This window comes from Dermacentor andersoni, chromosome 2 (genome assembly GCF_023375885.2).
Source record: "Dermacentor andersoni chromosome 2, qqDerAnde1_hic_scaffold, whole genome shotgun sequence".
In the NCBI taxonomy this organism is placed as follows: Eukaryota; Metazoa; Arthropoda; class Arachnida; order Ixodida; family Ixodidae; genus Dermacentor; species Dermacentor andersoni.
In genome coordinates, this window is record NC_092815.1 from 170,664,700 (window position 1) to 170,677,651 (window position 12,952).

Below are 12,952 nucleotides of genomic sequence, written 5' to 3' on the forward strand. Positions count from 1 at the left end.
ATTGACTTTTTTTCTCTCTCTGTGTGTGTGCCTCTTTTAATCAGAGCAATAGACTTGTGAGCAGAGATGAGGTTGTAATAGAAAATGTAAGCCCCTTGGGTATGGTTACACGTAATAACTATCGAGCTGATATGGCACAACGTACACTTAAGTTGCCTGTCAGTACTTTGAGATCAGCCTGGCGAGTATGCGGCTCGTTACCTCGTATAAAAGACGCCAAGCTGCGCTGAACTGTAGCATGAACTCACTACTATAATGCAAGTTAGCCGGTATGCGGCAAATCTCATCTGTACAGTCCTCTCTAACTAGCTGTCGTAAAAGGAACTACGTATCATTTCGAAAAAAAGAAAGCACGCAACCCTTGATCCTTTGCTTTTCAGCGTATTGCAGCCTCCGCGAGGCCAGTAGTCACGAGTAATTTTTGCGACACTTGGATACGCCGTCGTAGTTACTCCTTACCTTTAAAGCGAAGTGCTTCCACGCGTACAATCACTTAGTGCATTTTTGTGCTTTCTCTTCAGCGTGCGTCAACTTTCGCTCTCCTTTCTTACTCCAGGTAAACTTGAAAACAAAGATTTGCCTTAGAGAAGAACAGTATCTGCTAGAATACGTGAGTACGCCACATCTCTTCAGCCGTCCAGCCTGTCGTGCCTCGCTTATGGCTTGTAGCTATACACGCACTCATTTCCACTGGCGGCCGCTTCTCTCGCAGCTATAGAGTAGCTGAGGCTGCTAGCGAAGCAGCCTCTCGTGAACAGCTGCTGCAAAACGCCCGTGGGTCGCAATTATCATCAAATGAACTTACTACTGCGTATTAACAGGAATTGCGGGAAGGATAATAAACGTACGACGTATGTAGCAGATCATAAGATATGGGTAGATATGAATACGAGAAGGAAACTTACAGAAGACTAGAATGGGTTGCAGTGCATACGGCAGGGATTGCCAACTTCTGACTGGGAGCATGCCACTGTCGTTGAAATGTGTTCGATCGTTGCATTCTACCGGTGCTAACACATGGGGCAGAAACATGGAGCTTAACAAAGAAACTCGACAACAAGTTAAGGACCGCGCAAAGAGCGATGAGATGAAAAAAACTGAGAGACAGGAAGAGAGTGGTGGGAATCGGAGACCCAGTGGCAATTGCGGATATTCTTGTTGTCATTAGAAGAAAAAACATGGAGCTGGGCAGGCCATGTAAATGCGTAGGGTAGATAAGCGGTGGACCATTGGAGTTACAGAACGGGTGCCAAGAGAAGGGAAGTGCGTATGAGCATGGCAGTAAATTAGGTGAGGTTGATATCAGCTAGCGCAATACGGGGTTAATTGGAGATCGCTGGGAGAGGCCTTCTTCCTGCAGTGTACGAAAATAGGCAGCTGCTGCTGCTGATGATGATGTGTAATAGCAGCTGGCAGCAGCTGCGAATTCATAGTGAAGCAGATGGCGCGCCAACCTTCGACAACGACGACGACGACGACGACGTACGTGTCTCCTCCTTTTGTGACCGTGTGGTACGAGCCTCAGCTGACAAGAAAAAATCCAGAAAGATGGGAAGCTCGGTGCACGTGGACCGTAGAGGCCGAGCTCCCCTCCAGAGACGCAATGCAGATGGCTACGGACAGACACTGGCCATTTCTTGTTATCAATACAAGATATTTTATTTATGGACTACCTCGTTTATTGGTTGGCTAACGCCGCAGTAGATGTTTCAACGAACAAAGTTGAGTGCACAAGTATTCCCAATGTGCAGAAATACGTACAAAAAGATATTGCAACGCAGTTGCGCAAATGACGCAAAGCTAGGTCGAGTACCGCTAAAAGAGCACGGACTCTGACATGAATAAGGGCAACATGTTTGTTCACGCGTAGGGTACGTGTAAGGTCTTCGATGACTCTAACCGACTCGTTAGACGCCCCTGTTCGGGGTCTGAAAAGACGAGTTTCTTTAGTCACGGTTGTGGTTGTCGTCACCTTCCGAACTGCTTCCATTCGTGAAGTAACGTATAAAGCTCTGTGAGCTAATCATCCTGTGGCTGCCACACTGTGTAGGATTATCGGAAGAACTTTGACTCTGACCTGTGCACTTATATTGATCACGACCTTTGAACTGAACCTACCCAAGGCAATTGAAAACTGACGCATTTAAGTGTGCCATACTTTGTGCGGCCAAATTGTGCGGTTGTTAGGACGTCGCACGTGACTCACTTATTTGGTAGTCATCGTCACAGAAACCGAATGGACCTCATAACTGCAGCGCTCTGCTGTAATAGAGATGCTGAGGGCAACGCAATCGATTCTTTGACTGCTACGTCAATGCAAATTCTGTCATATTGTTGATAGTGTCAAAGCAAAACACTACACATTCCTCACTCTATCGCATGCAAAGGGCTCCACGAGCGTTAGGAAATGTTTTTCTTCATTTTGATCAGTATTTTCGCATGCTTTTGCGGGTGACAGTATGAAAGCAGTGCCATGTACTAATGGGAGGCAATGGTGTGCTTAGCGGTGCTAACCAACAAGCACGACATCGACAAACAACACTGCCTGCCACAAAACAAACAAGGCAATTCTGCACCGGCATATGTGCACATCACGCTTTTCTTCGGAACGCCAAAAAAAAAAAAAAAAATCTGCTGCAAGATTCACATCACGTTCTATCAATGTTTTCTCTTGCAGGGAGACAATGTAATGGGAATTGTGGTAAGTTACCTTCTTGATAGCATCATAACGTCTCAGAGATTTTCTGCCGATACTATAGGCTAGCATGCGATACGAATGGCGCTGTAGTCTATTTAGTCGTCGTTGTTTTTGCGCTGTTTTCCACTTAGGCGTGTGCGCTTGGGGCTCAGCTCTCTTGTGAGGCAAAAAGAAGCGCCCACGCAAGTTCGTCTTCTTTCTTGTGCATCGGCATTTTTTGCTGGGTTCACCACGAAGCAGCGCGTGTTTTATCATCTGTACTTAGACGAACACGTAGACGCGGATAGGCGTTTGTGTTGGCTGTTGCACGTGTGTTGAGATATAAGTTCCGTATTTGCCGACGTTTGAATAATGTGCAAACAGATGGCATGTCTCGTTCGTGCGAAAAGTTTGTGATTGGCTGTCCACTTCAGCTTTGGTAACGCCAGTTGATATAGGAACCGTTCTAATGACCCGAGCTGCTTTGTGAGTACGGACACATGGTCTTAAAATTTAAAAGGGGTCACCTAATGTGACAACAACAAAAAAAAAATGAAGGCAGCGTGAGACATGGAGGAATATCGCAGATGTCCCAAGCTGAGAAAGGAATCAGTTAATATTAAAAATGTGGGACCACATCGTGATTTGCGCGCACGTAAATGATGAACACCCCACGAAGGAGATATATACCGCTATTGATATACTTTCAGAGCCTTAGCTGCGTCACCAAGAAGAGTGCCACGTTCATCATATGTTACGAGGGATAGTTTTTGATGGTATGAGCCACCGCTATGCTAATGAACAGCGGTTTACATTCCACTACTGAATATGTCCCGCAGAGGCTTGCTTCTCGCCTCTAATTCTATATAGCGCGCCCAGGTGTTGCGCTTTGCGAGTCGCTAAAGCGGGGACCACATGTAAAGCACATTTTTCTCGTCGTGCGCGACTACCGCACTGTATTCATGATCGAAACGCGCATCCCGTGCTCCTTTCATTATCACGCTGGCTATATGGGGTGTATTTAGGCCGGCATTAATGACGCCGAGCGACCTCACTCCTAAAGTGCGTCGGAAACGCGTTCTCATTCTGGGGCAAAGTTTCATTGATTGATCTATCGATTTGAGCGATTGATTTAATGGGGATCCCGCTACAACCCCGTAAGTTCATTGTCTTTCAAAAGGAAAACTATCTAATGCGCGTCCTTCGCTTTTACCACTCTTCTAGGAATTTCGTGTTATCCCCTGCCGTATAAAGGAGCTCAACGCCAGTTCTTGAATTTCTATTCTGTATCTGTTTTTTTTTCGCTGTCCTTGAGAAGCGCTCATCGTCACCTGACACTAAAGCATATTTTGTGCGTCAGAAATGTCACGTCCGCGAAGCTCCGACCATTTCTGCGATTGTAGAGCCCTGCGGATTTCTTATCTGCCGCGATGGCCCAGCGGCTGTGGTGTTCTGTTGATAAGCGCAGGATTGCAAGTTCGATCCCCGGCCGCAGTAGTCTCATTTCAATGGTAGAATAGTAGCGTACTGAAAGAAAAAGGAAGAAATACGAGAAAAGAAGAAAGAAAAGAAAATACTATCGTGCAATGAGCATTGGTGGATGCATGTTAAAGAACTCCAGGTTGTCGAAAATGACCTGAATCTCTCTACCGCGGTGCCAGTCGTAGCCCTCTGTGTTGCACTGGGTCGTCAAACTCTAGAATCAATCAACCAATCAATAAACGTCATCTCCTCTTTTTTCAGCGTTGTTACGTCAAGAGCTTGCACATGAAGTTGGAGACGCTCTACTGCCTGTTGGTAAGACTGTACAAAGTGCTGCAAATTGATGCTCGCAAAAGGCTGTCGGTTGTGCAAAGTCCGGTATATCAAAAGACGACCGACGGGTTGTGAATAACGACACAGTCATGCGAGCGTCCTCAGTTCTTCCACTTACAATTCTGTCTTCGATATCACGACAATTCGGAATAACCGTGGAAACCATCCTGCCATATCGAATTTTTTTGTAAATGGTAAGTCGGAACCTGCTGTGCAACCAAGGCTTTTCTGAGTGTAGGAATGATACGCGGTCAGGTATAGTTGGTTCATAATTTGATGAAAACAGATGGAGCGCTACTGGACAAGACTGAACAAAACAGGAGTTTAGGTGCACGTTAAAGAACCCCAGGTGGTCGAAATTCCCGGAGTCCTCCACTACGGCGTGCCTCATAATCAGAAAGTGGTTTTGGCACGTAAAACCCCATAATTTAATTTTTTTTAAAACAGGAGCACGTGATAGCCTTACTCTGCTGTTCCTACGTTTATGAGGATATATGACCTTTTGTTCGACGTAATATCTGTCGCGTGATAAGAACGCGACTCCTTCCACGCACAGTACAAACAATTCTCGATATTTTTGCGACATCCACGTGGGCATCCTAGCGACAGCATTGACTCTCGCTCACAGAAGTTAACAGACGTGACACTTAAAAGGGGGCGGAAAACATAATATCGAAACCAACGCGCATCTGAGATTCTTCGAAGTTGGGGCTAATATAGGGAATGGATGCCATAGCTACCTTATCTTTTGGTCTATCTTTGTTCGGCCGGAAGAACTTATTTTCAACATGTCTTGGCCACAACCGACAGTATGAACAGAGGTAAAAGAAGGCCTGCGCATATTTATTCCTGACGTCACGCCCCAAGGCTGACAGTTTTTCAAGTGCAATGTTTTGGAAGCGCACTTGGGACCAACTGACCAGCTAACTGAATAACCAGCGGCCATTTAAAAAAAGCTTTGCTTTCAGATTTGGCCCTGTATTTTTTGCCGTCTTGCGTAATGTGGTTGCGCGAAGCGGTTCATAGTCTAAATAGCAGCCTCCATCATTAGAAAACGCCGCAGGGGTTACTCTAGTATCGAATAATAGGTCTCTGAACACTCCTCCCCCAACCCCCCATACTAATAGCTGTGTCTCGTCAAATGTGGCAATAACTACAAGCCAGCATTTGTCGACCATCCCCTAAAAATGAACGATTCATTTCTTATTCAGTCACACAAAAAGGTTAGACAAGAAAACGCAGGAAGCAATCCGTTGCTGGGAGAAGCATATAATGCGATAAAGAGAGAATAAAATAGTGGCAAGGATACAGAGAGTGCACTCACGCCAATGAGTTGACGGCAATCCTTGGGCACAGCCTCCGAACAGCGTCTTTCGAGGCGCGAAGTGAAACTGAAGAAGGGAGGAGAAACATCCAAAGTAGTACTGCTCTGCAATTACAGACAACATTGCTGACAATTGCTTTCCCAAAGCACTTATTCAAAAGACTGTCGGCCTTTCGGTGTTTCGTTATGACTAAATGTGCCTTCTACGAGGGGATCCATTCTTGCGTTCAATCTTTTTTTATCGACATTGAAAATAACGTCCCAAGTGTATGTTGTTAATGCTCAAATCGGCAACGCCATCGTGTATGTATCGCAGTTTGTAAATATTTTTGCCGTGTCTTTAAGCGCAGCATACTGGTATCACTTCGCAGAGGGCCAACGAATTGGCGGAGAACCCCGGTTTGGACGTCGTGCAGACGGCAACACAACCTCCAACCCGCGTGCCACTAATACGCTGGCCAAGCCGAAGGCCGTTCCGTCAGATGCTCGCCGCGGGTAATGTATCAGAAATCGGCGACAAGGAGGCTCAGCCTAATCGCGCGGAGCTTGCCGCGGGTGAATACGAGCTCCATCCCGACGGTCACCGCCCATACCGACGCCCCGATCCAGACGACGAATCAACGAGAGGCGACAGCGCGCCACCAGGAGCAAACGATTACGATGACGAAATAGCCAGGTGGCGAGAGGACTACTGGAAGAAACGCCGCTATGTGTATAGTGAGGACAACGATGGCGATATGGTCCATTCCGCCGGTGGAGAGCACCATGAGAGCGACCGCCCACCGCGCTGGCAGCAGCACCGTCGCAAGAGCGAAGAGTCGCCTGATCTGGAAGACTCGAACGGCAGCAGCGATGAGCGTCAAAAGAGTCGACCCAACCGTCGGCGCGGTGCGGCAGGAAATGACAGGGACAACTATCGTGGAAGGGCTCCGCAAGGAGGCTACAAGACCGACCAAGACGATGCCCTGGAGAATAACCATGGAAGGACAGCAGGAAGACCACAAGAAGGCTACGATGCTGACCAAGGAGGGTACCTGGACAACAGTGGTAGAAAGACACCAAGAGGACCCCCAAGAGACTACGAGGGTGACGACGAAAGGGTGCCCACCAATGGTCGCAGAATTAAGACAAGCGGACTACACGAAGGCTACGAGGTCGACCAAGATGATGACCTGGACAAGAGACGTGGAAGGAGGACAGGAGGCCCACAAGGAGGCTACGATGCTGACCAGTGGGATGTCGTGGACAAAAGTCGCAGAAAGAAAACAAGAGGACCACCAGGAGACTACGAGGATTACCGAGAAGGAGTCCCGGCCAATGGTCGTAGAATAAGGACAAGAGGCCCACTAGAAGACTACGAAAGTGATCGAGAAAGGAACGTGGACAAGAATCGTGACGAGAGAGCAAGAGAAGTGCGTGGGTACGATGGTGATGAAAAAGTCCTCGGCGGCATCCATGGAAAGAGAACAAGAGAACCACAAGGATATTACAAAGATGATCAAGAGGAGGTGCCGGCCAAAGGTCGTAGAAGAAAGGCGAGGCGACCTCAAGAAGACTACGATGCTCATCGGGAAGACACCTTGGATAACAATCACGAAAAGAGAAGAGGACCACAAGATTACGATGCTGACCAAGATGGTGTCCCGGCCAATGGGCGCAGGAAAATGACAAAAAGACCACGAGGAGGCTATGGTGCTGAACGAGGAGGGGCCATGTCCACTGGTCGCAGAAGCACAAGAGCACCACAAGGAAGTTATGAGGCTGACCAAGATCTCTCGCATGATTGGTCTCTGGGAATGGAGGACGATGAAACGCCGTCCTACATAAGCGGCGGTGGTCCCGAGCGCGACTCTGTAAAAAGTTACGAACACGACATCGAAGGGCCTTTCTCTACCGTGGACCCGGATTGGTGGAGGCGCTGGAAATTGGAAAGAAGACGTGGCCGCGGCACAGGGCTCCCGACGCCAGACACGGAGGGTGAGCGTGGGCTGAACGAGGTTCAGCAGATGTTATTTGTTTATTCATGTTCATATATGCTGGGAGTTGTCGATCATTTTCTTCTCATTTTGCCATTTGCTAGTCTCTGAAGTACCTGAGTTGGAAGAGAGGCTGCCCCAGAAAGGCGAAATTGCCTGGTTTGATATACAGAAAAACCACGCATTCTTCAACTGAGAAAGTGTCTTTCTGAGAAATCCGTATATGCATTTTCTTGTAGATCTTGTAGATTTTTGTGAGGTGGATTAATATTTTTTATTTCGTGATAGTTCTTGCACTTTACGTGTTTCCGCGGAGCTTTTATTTATTTACAGCCTAGAAAGTAGAAACTACCGGCCGCGTGCACAGGAGGCAGGCAACTGTCGTACTGTTATGTTACATAAAGCAAAAGACGCCTAAAATTGACACCAAAGTTGTTTCAAAGAAAGCGAGAATGGATACAGGATGGGCATTGAAAAACACATAACTGTACGTGAGCGAGGGATGAATCAGAGTGAAGGAGTATTACCCGTACATAGTAGTGAAGCCAGAATAAGGCGGCGGGGATGGCGGGGGGGGGGGGGGGGGGGTGTAGAGGCGGGTAGATAACGAAGATAGCAAGTTGAACGGGTCTGTCTTCACTGCACCCCCTTCATATCTGTTCTCATCTGTTCTCACAAACACCTGAACTTAGTTGCTTAGTGGTCTGGTGCCTGCCCCTTTTTCCGAATTTTGAATAGTCTCTCAATAATTTTCGACTACTAAGCTTCCGTAAAAGGCCCAGTTTACCAACTTTGCAATGTAGTATTTGGGCTTGCAACCAGAACACTTTTTAGTCAATGTGGTGTGACAGTGCAATCGTTGTCTTCTTCACAGAGGAGCTGAGCCACAAGCGTCGTGGAGGATGGAGCAGGCGCCTAGAAGAAAATGAAGCGTCTGCAAAAGGCATCGGCGATGAAGTGCCTCCTTACAAGCGTACGAATAGGCCTCGAAAGAATGAAAATGAACAAGGCGACGCGGTTTTCGACACGGTCCGTGCCAGAGACGACAAGAGGGCGCATACGACTTCGTCCGGTTTCGAGGACTTCATCAGATTTGACGACGACGACGGCGACGAGGAGCCTCCAGAAGCCAGCGGCTCTGGCCGCGACCAGCGCAATGAGAAAGGGGGGATCCGCGAGCATGCCAACGCTCGGAAGAAGAAGCATGGCGACAAACGCAATAGCCGTGCTCTGCAGAGTGGGCTGAAGATTCCCTAGGCGAAGCAACGCAGAATGACAACATACCCGTCATACGGGAAGCGCAACCCTATAAGTGACGTTCATAATAGCTAGCAGAGATTGAAAGTGTGTCGGGAAAAGAAGAAATGAGCGGAAAACTTGGGTACTAATTAAATGGACAATAGTCGCTATAGCAGGTTTGTCAGAGTTTACCTTGTCGTTCCTTTTTTTCACTATAATCATAATGATCATCATTATCATAATCATGATCAGCTCATTTTATGTTTACTGCAGCATAAGAAGGATTCAAAAATGCAAATTCTGGAGTTTTACGTGCGACAACCAGATTTTGATTGTGAGGCACGCCGTAGTGGAAGAGTCCGGATTAATTTTGGCTACCTGGGGTTCTTTAACGTGCACCTAAATCTAATTACACGAGCATGCTCATATTCCGCCATCACTGGAATACAGCCACGGCTGCCAGGATCGAATTCGCGACCTCGAGATCAACAGCACAACGCCATCCCTCTAAGCTACCCCGGCGGGTTAAAGAAAGAGAGAAGCCTGTACCAGCAGTTTCCTGTTAAACCCTTGTCTTGTTAAGCCGGCTCTCTCCTATGTCTGCAAATTCCCGATCTCATTAGAACGCCTTGTTACTGCCTTACTCGTCCCTTGGCACTGTTGTTATTGTTACTCCAATATGCCGCCTGTTATCTGCTTTACGCGTTACTTTACCTGCACTACACCACTTCCTCGTCCTAATGTACAACACAATATTAACTATTCATTTACTGTTTAGTCCGCAATGACATATCCCTGCCTCTTCACGTTACGCCTAAAATGTTTCTTACCATCTCTCGTTACACTGTCCTTAGTTTCTCCACAAGCTCCGTCGTTATAACCCAAGTTTCACTCCTTAGGTTAGTATTGGTGGAAGACACCGATTGTTTACTTTTATTTTCAAGGATATCGGTAAGCTAGCTGCCATGGCTTGAAAGTGCCAGGCGTATGCTCTATGTAACTCATCGTTATTTATCGGGACGTTTCCTTCTCATGATCCGGGTGCCTGTGAGTATACTTGGCCTGCATAAATGAACTCTTGCACGGCTTGAAGGGGATGACTTTTCTTTCTTCGCCCGGATACTGAGCATTACCATCGTTTTATTGAGTCTTCTCAATACCACCACGAGACTTTCCAGGTTGGCGCCTTCCATCGTGAATTGTAAGCCATCACTAGTGTAGCTAAACACGACAATGTAATTTGCAAACTACAGGTTGCTAACGATGAAAACGTTAGCGCGAAATAGAAAGGGACAAGATACATGCGCTGTCGACAGCGCATGCGTCATGTCCCTTTCTCTTTCGCGGTGACTTTCGTTAAAAAATGACGTGCCAGCTCGCCCTAACAACCACCTTCTTCAGGTAAAGCATTCCCGTTGATCTTCACACATGATCATTCCCAATCTAGCATCTTTATCACATATTCCAAGCATGCCGTGAACAGCATAGTAGAGGTTGTGTCTCCTTGCCCAATCCCCTTCTTCAATGGTATTTTTCTGCTTTCCTTTTGAAGCAATTTGTTAACTGTAGTATCTCTGAAGATATTTCCTAAGATGTTCATGTACATTTCCTCTACCGCTTGATTACACATTTCCTATACCACAACACCTTTTCACAATCCATGAAGGTGGTTTATATAGGGTCTTCTTTCTAGCTGCACCAAATTTGTAAAGATTGCTTGCTGCACATAGCAGAATTGTTAACCTTATAAAGCTGAATTTCACGATGAGGTGGCCATTAGTTCTACGAGAACCCTAATACTTATTAGAATAATTAACATAATTACACTAGTTAACTTTGTAGTTAATTACGTTACGGCACATACCTAAATTTACGAATTTTAGCTAGTAAGTTTGCCAGGCATATCGTCGTGGAACGATATCTGAGGATGACACCGGTTTCGAGATATGCGCCGTCAAACTTGCGATAAAGATGCGTTGTTAATTGGCACAGTTACTTTATAAAAATAAGGCTGTTTTGGATGGAAGCACAGAAATAACTGGAACGCCAACTCATTTCGTCGGAAAATTTGAAAATTAATATCTTGAAACTGTTGTTGTCGCGGGAATTCGTTCCCAGTAGATGCGCCGTGCGAGATCACCAGCTATAATTTCTAGATTCATGTATGTTTGTAAAGTGATTGATTAAAAAGATAATTAGTGTAAATATGGTAATTATCTAATTATTGATTTTGATTTCTCGCAGAAGTAATGGCCGCCTCATCAAGTAACTTAGCTCGATGGTTAGAAGTGTGCTATCGGCCACAAGCAATTTCAAAAAAAAAAATATATTGGTGCCGCTAGAAGTACACCTGGCATCCCATAGACAAATTCTTAATCTCTTACTAATGACACGGATGCAATACATTGGCAGATATCGCTTTCTGAAACCAACGTGTTCGCTATGTTGATCGAAGTCGGGTGTTACCCTGATTCTATACGAAGTTAGCTTATGGGATGCTGATATGTCTACTTATTTATTGTTCGTATTTGAACATACTGCAGCCCCTACTAAAGGAGTGGGTACAGAGTAGAAGGTTACAAAAGTATGTTTCAGAAAGTGCAAACATATTTTAAGCAGCAAAAACACAATTATGCAACGAAAGTAGAGAAAACGCTCTCATTATCATCAAATGTGGTAAGAAATTAATTGACCCGAAAGGAACAGAATATCTCCAGGTAAGTAATTCCAAAAGTCAATAGTACGCGAGCCAAGAAACTATTAAAACGTCTTTTATTGAGCGTAAGACAGTTTTAGGTTAAGTTTAGGATCATTGCGAGTCGATTACATTTAGTAGAAGATATGAATGCTGCCACAAAGAGATAATAATATCGTACATAAAATAATATATTTCCTGACGGATCAGTGCTAAGTTTCAGTGTTAAGTTTCAGGATGAAAGAAAACACGTGACGTAGCTGCGGCATAGTACGTGCACAGCCACGACCTACTGTATAAAGAGCGACCTGCGCATCCCGCGGTCGCCTACGGCAGCGCGCGGCCGAAGAAATACCACGTGATCATTGAGTAGGGACCAAGCGTGCCGGTAGAGGCCGCCAGTGCTCACCCTCAGCTTCTACAGCTTTTGAGAGAGATTTACCTAGAAAATACCGTTTGCGTTGAATGGGAAGGGATGAGGAGCGCGGAGAAAGTTCATATCAACAAGGGACTGAGGCAGGGGTGCCCTTTATCCCCGCTGCTGTTTATGATGTACACGGTGAGGATGGAGAGGGCGCTAGAAGGAAGTAATATCGGGTTTAATCTCTCATACAAAGAGGCGGGTACAGTAATAGAGCAGCAACTCCCAGGTTTATTTTATGCGGACGACATTGTGTTGCTCACTAACAAGCAAAGCGATTTGCAACGTCTGGCTAATGTCTGTGGACAGGAAGGCAACAATTTAGGTTTGAAACTTAGTGTTAGAAAATCAGGTGTTATGGTATTCAATGAAAACAGTGAACAGACAGTGGAGATACAGGGCCAAGAAATACCTCGGGTAACAGAATATAAATACCTTGGTATATGGATAAACGAAGGCAATGGATATATGGAAACACAGGAAAAAACCATAACAGTCAAGGGCAAGAGAAATGCAGCCATAATGAAGCACAGAGCGCTATGGGGATACAATCGGTACGAGGTCCTCCGAGGTATGTGGAAAGGGGTAATGGTTCCAGGACTTACTTTTGGAAATGCGGTTGTTTGCTTTAAATGAGGGGTACAATCAGGAGTCGACGGGAACCAAAGGTCAGTGGGTCGCCTCGCATTGGGCGCTCACGGGAAAACTACAAATGAAGCTGTGCAGGGGGATATGGGCTGGACTAGTTTTGAAGTGAGGGAAGCTCGCAGTAAAATTGAGTATGAAGAACGGCTGAGGAATATGG

At 46.1% G+C, this 12,952-nt stretch overlaps 1 protein-coding gene across 3 annotated transcripts in view; it reads left to right on the plus strand.

Moving 5' to 3' along the window:
* The window catches only part of LOC126540453 (uncharacterized), a 129,382-nt gene extending 120,172 nt beyond the window's left edge, over nucleotides 1-9,210 (plus strand). For all 3 annotated transcript variants that reach the window (XM_055076042.2, XM_055076041.2, XM_050187269.3), the window contains exons 4-8: nucleotides 557-610; nucleotides 2,678-2,701; nucleotides 4,421-4,474; nucleotides 6,188-7,793; nucleotides 8,667-9,210. In XM_055076042.2, the coding sequence (XP_054932017.2) occupies nucleotides 557-610; nucleotides 2,678-2,701; nucleotides 4,421-4,474; nucleotides 6,188-7,793; nucleotides 8,667-9,049 (2,121 nt within the window). In that variant the 3' untranslated portion in view covers nucleotides 9,050-9,210. The remainder of the gene's footprint in view (nucleotides 1-556; nucleotides 611-2,677; nucleotides 2,702-4,420; nucleotides 4,475-6,187; nucleotides 7,794-8,666) is intronic.
* The last annotated feature ends 3,742 nt before the right edge of the window (nucleotides 9,211-12,952 follow it).